General features: G+C 46.3%; 2 protein-coding genes across 2 annotated transcripts; both read left to right on the top strand.

The window, feature by feature from the left end:
• Positions 1–1,683: 1,683 nt before the first annotated feature.
• Positions 1,684–1,851, top strand: NECHADRAFT_56165 (uncharacterized protein; the record flags this gene model as incomplete). The annotated part of the gene is made up of 1 exon (XM_003039012.1): positions 1,684–1,851. A coding segment is annotated over one exon (168 nt), but the record flags the coding sequence as incomplete, so codon positions are not given.
• Positions 1,852–12,243: 10,392 nt separating this feature from the next.
• NECHADRAFT_89192 (uncharacterized protein) lies at positions 12,244–13,530 on the top strand (the record flags this gene model as incomplete). The annotated part of the gene is made up of 2 exons (XM_003039013.1): positions 12,244–12,442; positions 12,593–13,530. The coding sequence occupies 2 exons, from the start codon at positions 12,244–12,246 to the stop codon at positions 13,528–13,530; spliced, it is 1,137 nt and encodes a 378-aa protein (XP_003039059.1).
• Positions 13,531–13,732: the final 202 nt, after the last annotated feature.

Genomic DNA, 13,732 nt, shown 5'->3' on the forward strand with positions numbered 1-13,732 from the left:
CTAAGAGAACGCTCTTGTTGTACTGGGATATTTTGCCGACGAACACTCCGGCCGCTGCCCTAGCTCTAGTCATACCATTCCCCTCACACGCCCCATCGACTGCAATCACTATATAGTCTACATGCGGTGCCAGCCAGTCGCAGTATGGACAAAGACGGTCCTCGTCACACGCCACGTACGTCCATTCCTCATCATAACTGCCAACCTCCACATCATCCAGCTTCATATCATCTCTATACCGTAAACTAGGGTCAAATTTTCAGTCTTTCGCCAACTCAGAGGTTCGTAATTCACAGTATACGTATGGGGGGAGACCCATAGCGGGTGTCCTCGAGTAGGGGTATAGAGTCGATCTCAAAGACTATAGGGTATCAACGACGGATGTAATGGCACCTGACCAGTAGACAGTCCACGTATTGTAGCCCGGCATTTATTCTAGTCACGCCAAAAGAGATACAGAAAACGCCAGGCATGTCTTTGCATGTTTGAAGAGATCATGGTATACCGGGTGCGTGCGGGGCTGAGGAGGCACCAGCCTACGACTTTTGCTGCAAAGCTGCCTTGGTGCCTGAGTTTTCGCTTCGGGCCCCGCGCGACAACCACAACCGCAGTCGCGTTAGGGTCGGTTCCCTCTTACCTTACATATATACTCCAGGTCAACGGTGCCACGCCCAAGCTCCAATCTGGCAAATAGTTCTATATATATCAATGAATCAAGCCTCTTGCTACGCACTCAACGTAGCATGAGCTATCTGCCTCCCGTATATATAGCCCACTAAGGCAGATCAGAGATCCGTCTACTGCTCTCCCTCTTGTAGGCGAGTCTTCAGTAAGCATAAGAACGCCGCCCTACGCAAGAAGAGACCGATTGAGGAAGTTATTAAGAACAACAATCTGAGTGTCTCTGGTCTCCCCCGCTCTAAGCTCGTCCAAATCCTATAATATCTACTGAAGCGAGGCGTATTCGAGTCAAGTATCGCTGCCTAGTCCGTCTTCCCAGAGCTCTTTCTACAACCAGCGAAACAACAAGAGCCACAGAAGATGCCTGCACCTCCTGACTAACGCGACTCCGTCGTGGAGAAAACCACGGGGTTACTCGAGACGTAAGTTAGGGCCCGAGTTGTTGCTCTCAGAGCGCATTCTTACCGGTTGATCAGGCTATGGAAATCCGGCATCTACTCGGATATAACACTTATCTCGACTGAAAAGAATTATTAAGCACACCGCGCTATCGTGTGTCTCCAGTCTCCGGTCATATCTAAAAAGTGCACTTTCGACACTATAAACACAAGCTAGATCAAGCCGAACAACTTCACTAAGGACGATACTACCATGGCATCTTTTAACTTCCTGGATGATAATCCTCGGTTAGTCGATTGCGTTATTTAATACTTCTACCGATCCGACTATAAAGTTCCACGATCCACACCTAGCATAAATGACGAAGCAGACGTGATGTACAAAGAAGACGCTGACGAGTCGGATGCGGACGACGCTGCCTCGGACGATTCCCACCTGATTATTCACGTCAGAGTATTCGCGCTCGCAGAGAAATACGATATACCACCTCTTAAAGTACTATCTCTAAAGAAATTTAAGGCTATAGTCCGATTGCGCTAGAAGTCTAGGTATCTAGTCGAAGCTGCACGGGAAGCATATACCTCTACTATAGCAGATATCTAAGATATGCGAAAGGCTATTGTTAATGTTTTATTTATACAAAGAAAACTATTAGATGAAGAGTGTATAAGGGAGCTACTCCGAGAAGTGCCCGAGATAGTATATGACCTGCTTATGCAGTTTTATGATAGGATCAAGTCCGAGCCATACCTGTCGATATATTTCAGATAATTGATTATCCTATATATCGAAGCATTACTTTACAATATATCTATTTTACTCATCTTTCAGAGCGTTTCTAACGACCTAATAGTCCCCAATGGCCTTTACTAGTTTATTTTATTTATTTATCGAGCTGTATACTAACTTAGCTATATATATAGCCCTCTAGTTAGGCTTTTTCCGAGTTCTATCCCGGAAACTTATATTAATCTTATCATAGACCACAGGAATAATAACAAGAAGACAAACAAATCCCATACCCCGGAAATTAGTCATCATCCAATTGCCTAGAATATGCCCCCTCTGCTAGAAACTAGAATAACTTTAGGAGTCGTGGGCATCGCAAACCCCTAATTTCGTCCATCTCCTCCAGCCACATCCGAATGTGCTCTAGCCCCTTCTCCTCCAACCCGCTCCAGTCCTACTAGCCCATCATCTCCAGCACCATACCTCCCAATCGGCTTACACTAGTACCTATAACCCTACTATGCACCACCATGCATGCCGTGATAAACCGCTGCATCGTCTTGACCCAAGCACATTGCGCCTCACGATACTATACGTCGTGCTCCTCTTATGCCTCCTTTTCATTGCTATATTTTAGATCTATCTCTTCACGGTATACTATCCGCTAATATAGCAACGTTGGGAATCGATAATGGCTACACCGCGCTCCTGGGCCACCACTACGTGCCTAATAATATCGAAATATCTTAAGCTAAGGCTACACTTCCTCGGCCTCTGTCCGGTGTGAGCAGCGTTTGAGCTTGTGTGTCTCCACAATCGGGCCCCATTCATAGAAAGCATAAAGTGTACACCGCACACGGCCTCCGCGGGCGCGAATGAGGTTACGCACCCAATAAATCAGCGGGTACTTGGCTATATATGCACCCTGATCTCGCTCGAGTGGGAAGGATTCTGTTGCTTTTGCGACCTCGGCACGGATGAGGCTAGGCTAGAATAGCCTTATCCCCGGCCGGGCATTATCCTAGGTCCTAGTGGCCGGTATAAGGACTTGATATAATATATCCCTACTCTCGCGGGGTTAATTGGTCCCTTGCTGTTGCCTTAGCGGCCGGGAAGGTAATAAGGACTAATCTATGAATAGGTATCGGTCACTCTGCGTATTAGACGGCGTGTTCTGCCGCCGTCTCTTTGTTAGTCTCCCCTTCCTAGGGAAAGGTAGTAGGAAGATAGACGCGGGGATAGACTCGTGAATATTATTATCTGCTATTATAGAGGGAAAAGGTCGGTATAGGATGAGAATAATATATTATTCTTCGATTATATTCTTTAATATTTATATTTAGCTAGACTAGTATAGATATAGAGATGAAGAAATATTAAGTAGTAGGAAATTAAGTAGTAGGAAAAGGGGGGTTAATTGCCCTACCTTCTCGTAGTATTTACTTTTTATTCCCCCTCTACTATCTAATTTATATATAACTTAAGCGATAATTTATATATTTTTTTTATTTATCTAATAATATCCCCGATCATATTTGTCTAGGTAGGAGTTACAAATAAAACCCTAGGCATTATATGCATAGCTTACTCGAGATAGTTCTACACCTATACTATATCCTCAAATCATCAACCGCTTAACCGCATATATACCGCGCTATTATTATCATTATCGCCGCCACGGTCGTCTACTCGCTAGACTATATCTTAACCTCTAAGAAAAAGATAATAATAGAGTAGAACGCACGGATAGTTAAACCTAGGGGTGAAAGAGAAATATAGAAAGCCTCATTAGGAGGACCAGTGCGCATAGATACTTACCCCTAGGTTTAGAGGTCTAGAGGTCCATCACCTATAGGCCCAATGCGGTTTTAGGACTCTTACGCTGGACAAGTTCGAAGGGGAGACTAGGTTTACCTACATTATTACTATTAAACCTACCCGGTTTACCTTTAATAAATATTATTAAAACCACGACTCCTCGCCTTCCGCTTAGCCATAATACCTAAACTATTAGTAAATAGACCTTTATTAAGGACGGATAATGGGTTTATTTACCGAGTTACTAGAGTTATTAGTCTCTTAGGGAGCATCCTTTTCATCCATCGTTCTAGACGAGACCTATAGATAGAAGATATTATTACGATTCGAAACCTTATAATCGAAGAGTTCGCGGTATCCTTTATCATCTTAAAAGAGCGATATATTATTATCTAATCCTAATATAAAGAGAAGGTTACTAGACTAACTTAAGTAGGAGAGTTCTAAACGTAGCATTGGTTATAAGCCTTACTTTACGCTAATTACCTCTCAATAACAGATATAATTTTCTTCTACTAGGATTAAAAATAGTTAAAATATGACCTAGAGCATTTCTAAAGATGTCGCATATTTATTATTTAGGCTACTATGGCTCTCCGGTATCGCTATTCTCCCTAGTCAAGGTCATTACTTCCATCCAATTAAGATCCATTATCTTCTTCCGTTATATCATCCATCTCCTCTTCATCATCAGTTACATTACCAGAGATATCATCATCATCATCATCATCTACAGGGCCAATATCCCACTGCGGAGGCTCAGCCTAATTTAAGAACCGTTCTAGGAGAGTTTGACTTTGTGCGGAGGGCTCTATTTCCTATATCTTAACCTCTAGGTGGCTACGTAGGTCATATTAATTATTGCTATTATTAAGCCGACGCCTCGTCCACCGCAGGCGTGCTACGAACCTAGGCGAATGACTAGGTACCGACTATATGGCGTTAAGCAAGCCAATAAGGTTATCCCGGGTTAGCAGGAGGATAGTCGGTTGGCTCACTATAGATTCGAAGATCCGCCTCGAGATATGCGTCTCCTTCATAGGGACCTAGAAAATGTCCTCCTCTTTATAATTATGCTGCTTATAAACGTCTAGTTTCTTAAGAGACCACGGCTATATAAAGTTTATATCCCCGTCCCTACCCCAGGACGGGCCAGCCATATAGGTCACGTATAGTAATACCCGCCGGCAATAGCGTCGAATAGTGTTATGATAACCGGTAGAGCGTAGACATTCGATATTATTATCCCCTATAATCTCTACCTAGCGTATCTAGGCTGCCCTTTTAAAGCCCTAAAAGTCCCGAGGTGATAGAATCATCGGAGTTATATCAGGGGATAGACCCTCGGGGTAATCATCGCGGCGATATATAGACGATAAGAAGGTATCTTTATCTCCCCGAGGAGGCGAGAAGTAAGGAGCCTAGTACTAGATCCGGAAGAAGGATAGCTTGCCATGATGCTAGGTGCCCGGGCCATGGCTTATGCCGACCTCTTTGGTGGGGTCACTATTGAAAGCAATCTGGATATAACGGCCGATTTATACGCTAAAGCGGCTATTAAATGGGCCTGCCGACGCGCAGATACGTTGCCATATGTCCTTAAATGCTCGGTAGACTTGGAGGAAATATAGTCGATCCTAGGCTGGCGGCTTAGAGTGGCCGAATAGTTAACTAAATAGAAAGCCAGATTAGCTATTCTTAGGTAGTAGGCGCCGACGCGTGGCTATCTAATAAGGTAGCTCGTCGGGCAAAGTATCCCCTGACAAGGGATCGATATTAGATGATAATAATAGCATAGCTTCACCGTACTTAGCCTATGCCTCCGTGTAAATGCCGTGAATCGTCTGGGCTGTGGGAATACGGCTGGCCTTGGCCGTAGATTCTACCTGGGCTTGCCGTAGCCGAGTAAGAACTGGTAAGTTTTGGCGCCCATAGTCACCTCGTACTTTGTCCTAGTACGACTCGATCTTGGCAAGGAAGTGTTGATGGTAGGCTCGGGCGGTCTCCTCGATAGTAAGGACGATAGCCCGGCCAGCTAGCTCCTCGGCTTCCTCACTATGCCCTTGATTGTATGCTCCTCAAGCGTCGCGAACTAACTGTTGAAATAGAAGCTCGACGGTGACCTAGGTAATAGTAAGAGCTTAAACGTTGGGCTAGTATGCTAGCTTCGCCTAGAGTGGGCTCCGAGGCATATAGAGATCGACTAGTACCTCGAGCGAGATATGGCCCCGCTGCTAATCCATATGGCCATAAGGGATCTAGAGTATGCCGGATTCTTTAATGGGGCGGCCTAGACCGAGACCTAGCCGCTTCTTAATAGAGCCCCTACTACGGCCACGAGCCCGCGCCGTCTAGTCTAATCGCCAAATCTAATTATCGAAATTCAGCCCCTCCTCCTCATCGTCAAGTGCATAGATAAGGAGGCGACAGAAAAGCTAAGCAGTATAGAACCTAAGTATCTGCCGGATATGGTCGGTCGAAGAGGAGGAGGAGGATGATAATGGCTGCTCGCCTTCTTTCCTTATTACCTCCTGGAAGATATGGTCGAGTGGAAGGATCAAGCGAGTAGCTTGCGTAGACACGAAAGAGGTCATAACTTCGGTCGGAATAACCCAAAAGGGGCAATACATCCCGCTGGCTCTAGCGTTACTATCACCATGATCACTGAGGGGAACGTCCTAGGATATCGGCCCGGTATAAGGACTTCTGCTAGGTTCCAATACGCCATCGGCCCACATAGCGAGAATAACGTCGAGCCGAAATGTGACCTCCTTCCGGATGCCAAAGTTTAGGTGCCGGCGCAGAGATAAGATAGCCCTCAGATGCCGCTTATTAGTATCCTAGGCATGCAAAAGGTAGGAGCAGCTAAGCTAAGGCATAAAGGCTCGTTGGCGATTTTGGTCTATGCCCGCAAGGTCTTTCAATATGCCTTCGTCAAAGGCAAGGAGAGGGAAATAGCCTAAGCTAAAGAGCTAGTAATTACTAAACATGACCCCAAAGAGGTCCTTACTGCAGTTATATGCCTTAATACGGATAATACCGGGTGATCTAGTATCCAGGTGGCCTAGGTTTAATGCCCGGCTTGGCCTCGCCTTAGCATAGTAGGTCCCTGCATCGCAGAGGAGGAAAGAACGGTAGTATTTGGCGTCAAGAGGGGCTTCTAGGACTAGATCTTAGAGGCTCTTATGAAGATGACGGCAGCAGTCGCTTTTCTAGAGTAACATCCAAGGTTTAGCACTACCCTAAGCGTCGGGTAACAATAGTAGTCTAGCAACATAGTCCCGCATCCCCACATCAAGCCAGCAGGAGCGCATATCAAGCTAGTTTAGGTCGAGACTAGCTAAGATTATATCTCAAAACAGAGCCAAGCTTTCGTAGAGGCTCGGCCGCGTAAATACGTTCTTCAAGTCATAAGATTAGAAAAGCAAGCGAGGGTTCTAGAAGTAGGTAATATCTTCCCCTCGCTATGTCTAGACCCGATATAAGTTCGCTTTCTCTACGATCGACGCCCAGAAACGCGGAAGAGCGCTAGCGGGGATATTATATGCCAGGCGAAAGGCTTAGGTCTTATCTTTAGCACTCTATCGGCTAGCACCCGGCTTTTCCTGGTACGCGCGAGACTTTGCGTAGATAAGGTTATATGAGCTGGGGATTTCCTGCCGGGCGTGGTCGGGAACCGTTTCGTAAATGGCTAGGAGGATGATCTCATTATAGAGGTCTCTAAATCGTGCGAGAGAGAGACTATTTGCGGAAGCCCGTGTCTGTGAATGGGCTCTATGAGGGAAGAAGAGGAAGACGGAGAAGCGGACGGCGGCGGTGGTAAAAGTGCCGATATAAGTGTGCCGAGTATGTGCTAGATTAAGGCCGTGGGGCTGGATGACTTGGTTAGTAGAGATATTATTCTTATGAGGCGGGAAGAAAGAAAGTTAAAACTGGTTAGGGGCTTGAATGGCGGATAAACTCTTGGCCCTAAACTAGATGCTATTAATATCCCACTGGCGCGTAATAGTCACCGAATTATATGGGAGGGAGGCCTATGTCTTGCGGAAAGAGAGCGGCTCAGGGGGTTAGGCAGAGAGAAAGCTTTGCTAATGGGGGAAAGAGGCACGAGGGTCGCAGGCGTTGTTACGCTCCGCGAAGACGGCCGGCAAGGGAGGAAGAGAGTGGCCGAGACGTTTAATTCTTTCCTGAAGAGTATCGGTATGTTTGGATTCAGCGAGCTCGCGTGAATTCGGGCCTAGTTTGAGCATATAATATGAGTACCTCTATAACTCAAGAGGGTCGGGTCGGGTGATGATGATATGATGATGACTTATATTCGTATTGGCGGCTAAAGAATGTGCGAAGGACGCGATTATATAAATCGCCCTGCGCGCATAGAAAATCGGGGCCACCGGTAGTATCCTAGTCGTGGATCGCTTGGAGAAAGCCGCTAAGGATTAGATGATAATTCTTAGGCCTAAGGGAAGGCGAGGCTGATGGGATGAAGCAGTCCGGCGAGTCCGATATTAACGAAGTAGAACTTCTCGGCCGAGATAATGACTAACCATTATCTTGCCGAGGAAGGCCAGGAGATAATAATGGTGCTAAGGCCGTCGGTAGCAACACGGCATTAGTATCGGGCGAGGAGCTCTTAGTGTTATTACCATGGCTACCCTTAATATTATAAACGGGGGAAGCCATGGACGATAAGGGAAGAGATACTTCCTCAAACTTAAGCTCGGGACCCGACTAAGACGGGATTTAGGCGGGCAGAGATGATGATAAGGTCGAATTATTACGTAAGGTTAAGGCGGAGAATTCGACGGTAGGTAGTAGCTCCTAGGTGACCGCAGCCTGATGAATAATCTGTTATACCCTTGCAAGGTGCTACTGGTCGCGGTGTCATTGGACACAGAGACGCATTCGCCCACGCGGTGATATATCGGGGTCTAACCGGGGACGGCCAGGTCTAAGGCCTAGTTGCTTATTATTTGATGAAGACGAATCTAAATTTAGAATTCCGATTGCAGAGATCTCTTCCCCTTCGTCTTATCCGGCGGCGCTCGACTGGTTTGTGGCTATAGGATACGGCGCCGCGATATAGTTGGAGTCGGGATATGTTTGCTTATTGATCGGCGGTGTTGGTACTTGTGGTCCCGCGGACACTTCCGGTCATAGATCCGGTTCGTTCGCTATAGCTACCGGTTCGTGAATGATCGAGGTGGGTCGATTAGCGATGATAATTCCTAGGCTTTGGCTTCCTCGATGGGTAATAGTGATGGTGGATAGTGGTTATTCGTCGGTCGGGTCTAGGGTAGTATTGTCTTAGTTCGCGGCATCCGGCTAATCTGGGGCGATAGATCAAAGCGTTAGATCGCCTCTTCACAGAGAGAATAGAGAGAACATAAATAAATTGGGAAAAGGGGAAATTAGAAAGAAGTATGGCTTTAGTAGCCGAGTCTAAGCTAAGGGTATTATACCTATAATGGTAGCGTATAAGCTAGGTATTAATAATAGGGGGTTGTCTACTAGACGAGTGTTTGGGTTATGGGAATATTCTTGAATATATTATGCTTAGTTTTATTAAAGGTTTCGGAGGCGGTATTATCTTATACGCTCGCGCGTGCGATCTCTTCTCTCCTAAGCCGAGAGTGCACGGGGAGCTATTATTTGTGATGATGCGAGAGAAATAAGTTCCCCAGCACATTATAGACCTTACTGCTACTACTGGTTCTTATTTATTAGTTTATTTGTTTATTTATTTATTTCTTTTGATATAAACCGTGATTGCTTCTCGCTAACCTTTCTGCCTTATATTTTCTTTCTTTTTCTTATTCTCTAAACCCCCTATATTTTATGAGGGGGCGTAACTAGCTTATAAGGTAATTAGTGATGACTAGGGTTTGTTTCCTCGGTAGGGGAAAGGATAGGCGGTGGCGGTTATAGAATCCGAAATACGGATAGAGGCCGGGTTAACCGTTCTTGCGGATTTTAGCATAGTTCTCTTAGAATAGCTTTAGTCGGCGAAGGCCTAGAAGAACATAGACATAGGGTAGTAAGGCGATATTGTCGTTCAGGTGATGGTGGTGATATTATTATGATACTTTATAGATACGGAAAATTTAGTTATAAACATTATATATAATTAGAGATAGCGTTCTTTATTATAACCTAGACGTTAATAGATTAATCCGTGGATGAGATGTTAGGATGGATGTGAGGATGATAATAAGTCGCTATGTCTTTCCGTCTGAGATCTAACCTGATGATAGTATGTCGGGGGATACATAATGATGTATCCTAATAGGGATATTGTAACGCCTAAGACTTTATCGTATTAGTCCGCAGAAACTAGCAGGGATATTATAACGCCTAAGATGCAATTCTATTGGGTAGTCTCTTCTTTAGGAACAGGTACCCTCCAGGAGGCTTGGGCCAACCTGCCATTATTATCAACCCCAGATTTTGCGCCTTTAATTAATGATTAAAATGCATTCTAACGCCGAGTAAACGGAGGGGTCGCTATGGCGTGAAAGTCCTCGTATGTCCGTCGAATAGTCAAGTGGAGGAGCCATTCTTCGCAGTGTCGTACCCGACCCTGATCGTTCAGAGACGACTTTGCTCCTAACCCTAGACTTCACGACCGCGCCCGTCTCGCCTTTAGGGTTAGTCGTCAAGAGTGGAGTACCGTCCGCGTTTAGACGCAATCACATTGGCCGCCGCTAAAAGCCACTAATAAGGGTATAACGGTATTTCATAAGTAGTATTTAGTCGGGTTTGGCCTCGAACTGGAATCGACTATTAAATACGCAATAAAAGTAGCAAAAAAAGGCCCAAATAGAGATAACTATATTCTTTTTACTGATAATCCGATTAGTATTACTTTTCCTTATCCTTTGGTCTGGTTTTTACTTGCTTATTAGTGGTGGTGGAATTTTTAAGAGTTTTAATCGTGCTCTTTGGCCGACGCTTGAATTTTCACTAAGACTTTCACGACGGCCTCAGCCCTGGCCCTACAACCAACATTGATACCCAATGTATCACCTTATCCCTCTAGAGGTTCCTTTAGAGGTTCTAGAGGTTCCTTTAGAGGTTCCTTTAGAGGTTCTAGAGGTTCCTTTAGAGGTTCTAGAGGTTCCTTTAGAGGTTCTAGAGGTTCCTTTAGAGGTTCTAGAGGTTCCTTTAGAGATTCTAAGGTCTTCTATAGAGGTTAGGGTCATGGTTAGGGTCAGGCATTGGGTCAGCTATAGATAAAAGCCCTTCGGGCTTCTATAGAGATTCTAAGGTCTTCTATAGAGGTTAGGGTCATGGTTAGGGTCAGGCATTGGGTCAGGGTTAGGGTCAGGCATTGGGTCAGCTATAGATAGAAGCCCTTCGGGCTTCTATAGAGATTCTAAGGTCTTCTATAGAGGTTAGGGTCATGGTTAGGGTCAGGCATTGGGTCAGGGTTAGGGTCAGGCATTGGGTCAGCTATAGATAGAAGCCCTTCGGGCTTCTATAGAGATTCTAAGGTCTTCTATAGAGGTTAGGGTCATGGTTAGGGTCAGGCATTGGGTCAGGGTTAGGGTCAGGCATTGGGTCAGCTATAGATAGAAGCCCTTCGGGCTTCTATAGAGATTCTAAGGTCTTCTATAGAGGTTAGGGTCATGGTTAGGGTCAGGCATTGGGTCAGGGTTAGGGTCAGGCATTGGGTCAGCTATAGATAGAAGCCCTTCGGGCTTCTATAGAGATTCTAAGGTCTTCTATAGAGGTTAGGGTCATGGTTAGGGTCAGGCATTGGGTCAGGGTTAGGGTCAGGCATTGGGTCAGCTATAGATAGAAGCCCTTCGGGCTTCTATAGAGATTCTAAGGTCTTCTATAGAGGTTAGGGTCATGGTTAGGGTCAGGCATTGGGTCAGGGTTAGGGTCAGGCATTGGGTCAGCTATAGATAGAAGCCCTTCGGGCTTCTATAGAGATTCTAAGGTCTTCTATAGAGGTTAGGGTCATGGTTAGGGTCAGGCATTGGGTCAGGGTTAGGGTCAGGCTTTGGGTCAGCTATAGATAGAAGCCCTCTGGGCTTCTATAGAGATTCTAGAGCTTTCTATAGAGGTTAGGGTCAGGCATTGGGTCAGGGTTAGGGTCAGGCTTTGGGTCAGCTATAGATAGAAGCCCTTCGGGCTTCTATAGAGATTCTAAGGTCTTCTATAGAGGTTAGGGTCAGGGTCAGGGTCACACATTGGGTCAGGGTTAGGGTCAGGCATTGGGTCAGCTATAGATAGAAGCCCTTCGGGCTTCTATAGAGATTCTAAGGTCTTCTATAGAGGTTAGGGTCAGGGTCAGGGTCACACATTGGGTCAGGGTTAGGGTCAGGCTTTGGGTCAGGCATTAGCTCAAGGTTATGCTAGGCTTAGGTTAGAATCTTCTAGAATAACCCTAGGGTTATATAAGTCTCTTTTATTTCTACCTAGCTTTTTATACTTAGCTTTAACCTTATGCTTAGCCTCTAAGCCTTATCTTAGCTACCTTATAGCTATTCTTTTTAGCTATCTTATTTTCTTTTAATTACCTTATTTCCTTTTAGCTACCCTATACCTATAGCTACCCTATACCTATAGCTACCTAGCTACCGTATACCCTACCTACCCTATAGCAAAATGCCCTCGCAGCGTTGCCCAACCTGCAAAGGCAGCTATAGAGACCTCCTAGAGCATATACGCAAAAAACACCCTGCCGAGACCTATACAGACCGGCAGCTACAGCCCCTTGGCTTAGTCAGCTGCCCTTATTGCGGCACAGCCTGCCGGGGGTCTCACGGCATCAAGACCCACAGTGCTAAGATCCACGGCATAGAAGGTAAAGCCTATATTTCTACCTTACCTAGGCCAAGGACCTATATAGCTACTAGGGCCACTAGTGCCTCTAGGGCCTCTTTAGCTTCTTCTATTAGCCCTACTAGTCCTAATCAGGCTAGCCCGGGCTTAGTTAGCTATAGAGGCCTTATAGGAAGAAAGAGGCTAGCAAGGACCCCCTCTCCACAGCTACAAAGACCTACAAGGCGGCAAAGGCAGCTACAGCCTAGCCCTACCCTAGAGGAGCCTACCCTAGACCGACCAAGCTCAAGGGAAAGCTATAGGTCTTTTTCTAGCTATGAGGAAAGGGGAAGACCCTCTAGCCCTAGGTCCCTTAGCTCTAGCTCCTCTTGCCCTAGCACGCCTAGCCACAGGCCCTCTAGTCAGGGACCTACCCTAGAGCCTCTAGAAGAATATACCCTAGAGCCTCTAGGGCCCCTAGAGGAGCCTACCCTAGAGCTAGAGACTAGGGAGCCTAGGGAGCCCAGGGAGCTTACCTTAGAGCCCGAGCCTAGGGAGCTTACCTTAGAACCCGAGCCTAGGGAGCTTACCCTAGAGCCCGAGCCCAAGGAGCCTACCCTAGAGGGGCCTACCCTAGAGCAGCTACATAACCAAGCTATAGCCCCAATCCTAGCCAAGGCATCTATGCAGAAGCTATTAGCCTTTGCAAAGATCCCTATACCTGAGAAAAGGCTACACGCAAGGCAGGCTGCTATTTTCACAGCTGCAGCCCATAAAGCTGCAGCTGCCTTTTTAAAGAGGCCTACTGAAAAGGCCCTATTACATTTCCTTATTTTACCTAGGCTACTAGGGTTAGGGTTACAAAAAGGAGGCCTAGCTAGCCTCCTTCGACTATTCCCTTCTAACCTTCCTACCCTAGAGAGCCTACAGTCCCTTGAGCAGCCCCCTAAGGCAGCTAGACCCTCTATAGCCCCTAGCCCGGCTCAGAAGGCAGCTAGGCTACTAGAGAGAGGCTACCTAGGCCGGGCTGCTAGGGCTCTTATTGACCCGACCCCTATAGCGCCTAATTCAACGGAAAATAGGGCTAGGCTGCTAGAAAAGCACCCTATCGGCTCAAAAGACCCCTTCTAAGGGAAGACCCGCCCTAGGGCCGGCCAACCAATCACATCAGAGACAATTATAGCAGCTATAGCCTCTATAGGCAAGGAAAAGGCCCCGGGCCTTAGTGGCTGGACTAGGCCCCTTTTGGACCTAGTAACTAGGAAAGATTCCCCTGTGATAGCTTTTCTAAGGCTGCTAGCTGATATGATTCGCCAAGGCACGGCCCCCGGAG

This window comes from Fusarium vanettenii, assembly GCF_000151355.1.
Source record: "Fusarium vanettenii 77-13-4 unplaced genomic scaffold NECHAsca_214_unmapped, whole genome shotgun sequence".
Classification (NCBI taxonomy): domain Eukaryota; kingdom Fungi; phylum Ascomycota; class Sordariomycetes; order Hypocreales; family Nectriaceae; genus Fusarium; species Fusarium vanettenii.